This window comes from Lineus longissimus, chromosome 16, assembly GCF_910592395.1.
Source record: "Lineus longissimus chromosome 16, tnLinLong1.2, whole genome shotgun sequence".
Lineage (NCBI taxonomy): Eukaryota > Metazoa > Nemertea > Pilidiophora > Heteronemertea > Lineidae > Lineus > Lineus longissimus.
The window spans coordinates 12,176,969-12,179,929 of record NC_088323.1 but is presented as its reverse complement, the minus strand read 5'-3'; the positions used below and the strand labels follow the sequence as shown (position 1 = coordinate 12,179,929).

Genomic DNA, 2,961 nt, shown 5'->3' with positions numbered 1-2,961 from the left:
GGGGGCATGCGTGACTGGGATAGTGTCCTTATCGATCGTGAGATGGTGTTCTCCTGGGAACTTGCCTAGTGTATACTTCTCAGGTATACTGGGACCAGCCGATAACGAAAACTAAGATCTTTCCATATACACTGTAACTATTTAAATAAAACGCCTTCTTTTGTTGACTAGCAGATTTCTTGACATTTCTTTCGCTGTAACACGAATTTCGGCTTTCACTTTAACACGTTTTTTCTGGTCGGAAATCCGCAGCAGCGATAACAATTAAAGATACTACACACAATGTAACATTAAACAATAACCCGATGAAACGGCGCTAACATACTCCCCCCATGGAAGACCGAAGTAATCCAGTAGGTGGAACCATACCAGGCACAAGCCGTTTCTAAGAGTACAAATTTACGCAAAAACACCAAAGTCATGTTAATAACTCAGAACATAAACTTCACGAGCGGAATCTCCCGACAACTTATCATAACCAAAGTCAGTCCCAAGCAGTAGTGTCCAAATCTCGGTAGGTCTGCCAAATTACCAGCAGAGTAGTCCAATATTCATTGTCTAGTCCTTGACAATAAGATAAAGAGAACAGAAAGTGTACAACGATTGACACTTTAGATCCAAACGCACTAGTATACGGCGTAACTTCCAATGCACCTCCAACCCTAGTCTCAGAACTGAATGAATCGCACGCACCCAAATAACCAAAAACACGGAAGAGGGCATGAATATGATCACGCTCAACAACATCAAAAACTATGATGGGTGTAGCCTGATGCGATAAACAAACAGTAATGAAACCATTCTTGAAACGGATGCAAAGGTACTTAGTGCCGCACCACTAAGCTATTAAACTGCACTCACAATAGTAGTATCCATTCGAACAGGAATCAGAATATTCCTTTAAATGATTAACTGACCAGTAGAATAACCAGACAGGATTGCAGTATATCGGCAGACCAAGAACAGTTGTGCAAGGTAAAGAATTTTTTAAGATAATGCCAATAGGGCATCTACCAAACAAGCCACAAACTACCACACCAAAAATGAACACAACTTGCACCCAAAATGCCAACATATACAATTGCACGTTAAGGTTATCACATGTGCGCGGAACACAGAAAAGGTGATATACATCTGTGCTATTATGCTCATCATTGAAATGCGATAACACCCCATACTCCCTCGCACAACTAACGTAATTCTTCGTCCTTTGTATCTCGTTCATTGTCGACATCACCAGTTCCAGAATAGCTCTCTTCCAGCATACACAGCTTGTGTATCGGGCGCCTCAAGACAGTACTGCTGCTGGTCTTGACTTCAACTACTCGAACTGCTCCATCCTCTCCGGCAAAAGTCTTGATGATCACTCCCATGGGCCAATGACCTCGGACTAGCATATCATCCGTGACTAGGACCAAGTCGCCCACTTCCGCATTTCGTCGTCGTCTAACCCATTTGGTGCGCTTCTGCAGCGTAGGAAGGTATTCTCTGATCCATCGCTGCCAGAACTGGTTGGCCAACATCTGCACCTTCCGCCATTGCTTTCGATGATACAGATCTGTGTCGAAGAACACCCCAGGAGACAAAGTCTGGTCAGCGATGAAGTTCTGGTAACCACTCACGTTGAGGTTGAGAAGATCGTGAATAGTCGGCCAATATGCAGAGCTAGCGATGATCCTGATGACGAAGAAGTGTTGACTCCCAATCACTTCTTGCTACAGCGAGGTTCCCTTTCTATCGCCTAGGACTACTTTCAACCCTCGCTTAACCGACTTAACGAGACTTTCCCACACCCCTGACATATGGGGAGCCAAGGGGGGCTGGAAATGCCACTCTGTACCACGCTGACAAAGCTCCTTCTGTATTTGCTCCTGATTCCAACCCATAATCGCTTCCCGCAACTCACGTTCACCGCCGACGAAGTTCGTCCCATTATCGGACCATACTTGCTTCGGATCCCCACGGAGACCGCTGAACCTTCTGAAGGCATTTAGAAACGAGCTGAGGTCCATGGAATTGGAAACTTCCAAGTGTACCGCCCTCACGTTTAGACAGGTGAAAAGTACTCCCCAGCGTTTCACAGACGATCGTCCGGCCTTGATGAGCATCGGCCCAAAATAATCAACTCCGTTATTGGTGAACGGAGGCTCATATGTGACAAGTCTGACAGCAGGTAGGTCAGCCATGAGTTGGTTCATCCGTATGGCATTGCGTTTTCTGCATCCAATGCATTTCTTCAAGATCTTGCGTACTTCTCTCCTCGCATTTACAAGCCAGAAGGTTTGCCTAATCCTAGACAAGACATGCTCTTGGCCCGCACGTGCTGTTGCCTCATGAAAATGGACAATGAGCAACGTCCCAGCATGGTGTCCCTTTGGTACTATCATTGGATGTTTGCTATCAAAGGAAATTGGTGCTCTGGAAATTCTCCCTCCAACTCGTAGTACGCCATCAACTAACAACGGGTTCAGTGATGCAAGCGAACTCGAACTGCTAACTCCGTCCTTCTTCCTTATAGCATCTATGTCCCTAGCATAAACCTCTCTCTGGTTGCACCTCATAATGGCCTTACGATCTTCTTCTCGAACTGGACTCCGCTGTCTTTCTTCTTTGACTGAAGGTATCTGACAAACTTCAGTAACACTGCTACTCGTCGTCGAAGTGCTGTCCAAGATGAACTTCTTGAGATTAACTGAAACAAGCCATTGGCTGCAGGTTCAGTCAGTGTGGCTGTAATCTTCTCTGTCTTCACTTCTGGGTCATTCTTGTCAACTTCCATGACCTCTTCAGTCGTCAATGTTGACCAGCTAGCCCCTGGCTTTGACAGAAATTCCGGACCAGCAAACCATCTCTCGTTCTTCAAAAAAGCTGCAACGGTTTGTCCTCTCGAAGCCTCATCTGCAGGATTTTCTTTCCCAGGGATATGTCGCCACTGAGAGGGGGTAGAGGAGCCTCGGATCT

The 2,961-nt window shown here is 45.9% G+C and overlaps 1 protein-coding gene across 1 annotated transcript; it reads right to left on the bottom strand.

Annotated features, from left to right (window-relative positions):
* Nucleotides 1-1,715: 1,715 nt before the first annotated feature.
* Nucleotides 1,716-2,561, bottom strand: LOC135500159 (uncharacterized). The gene has a single exon (XM_064791406.1). The coding sequence runs from the start codon at nucleotides 2,559-2,561 to the stop codon at nucleotides 1,716-1,718; it is 846 nt and encodes a 281-aa protein (XP_064647476.1).
* Nucleotides 2,562-2,961: the final 400 nt, after the last annotated feature.

Bases quoted from the DNA above. Each gene is read 5' to 3' on its own strand.
- LOC135500159 (XM_064791406.1), bottom strand. From the start codon at position 2,561: ATGAGGTGCAACCAGAGAGAGGTTTATGCTAGGGACATAGATGCTATA.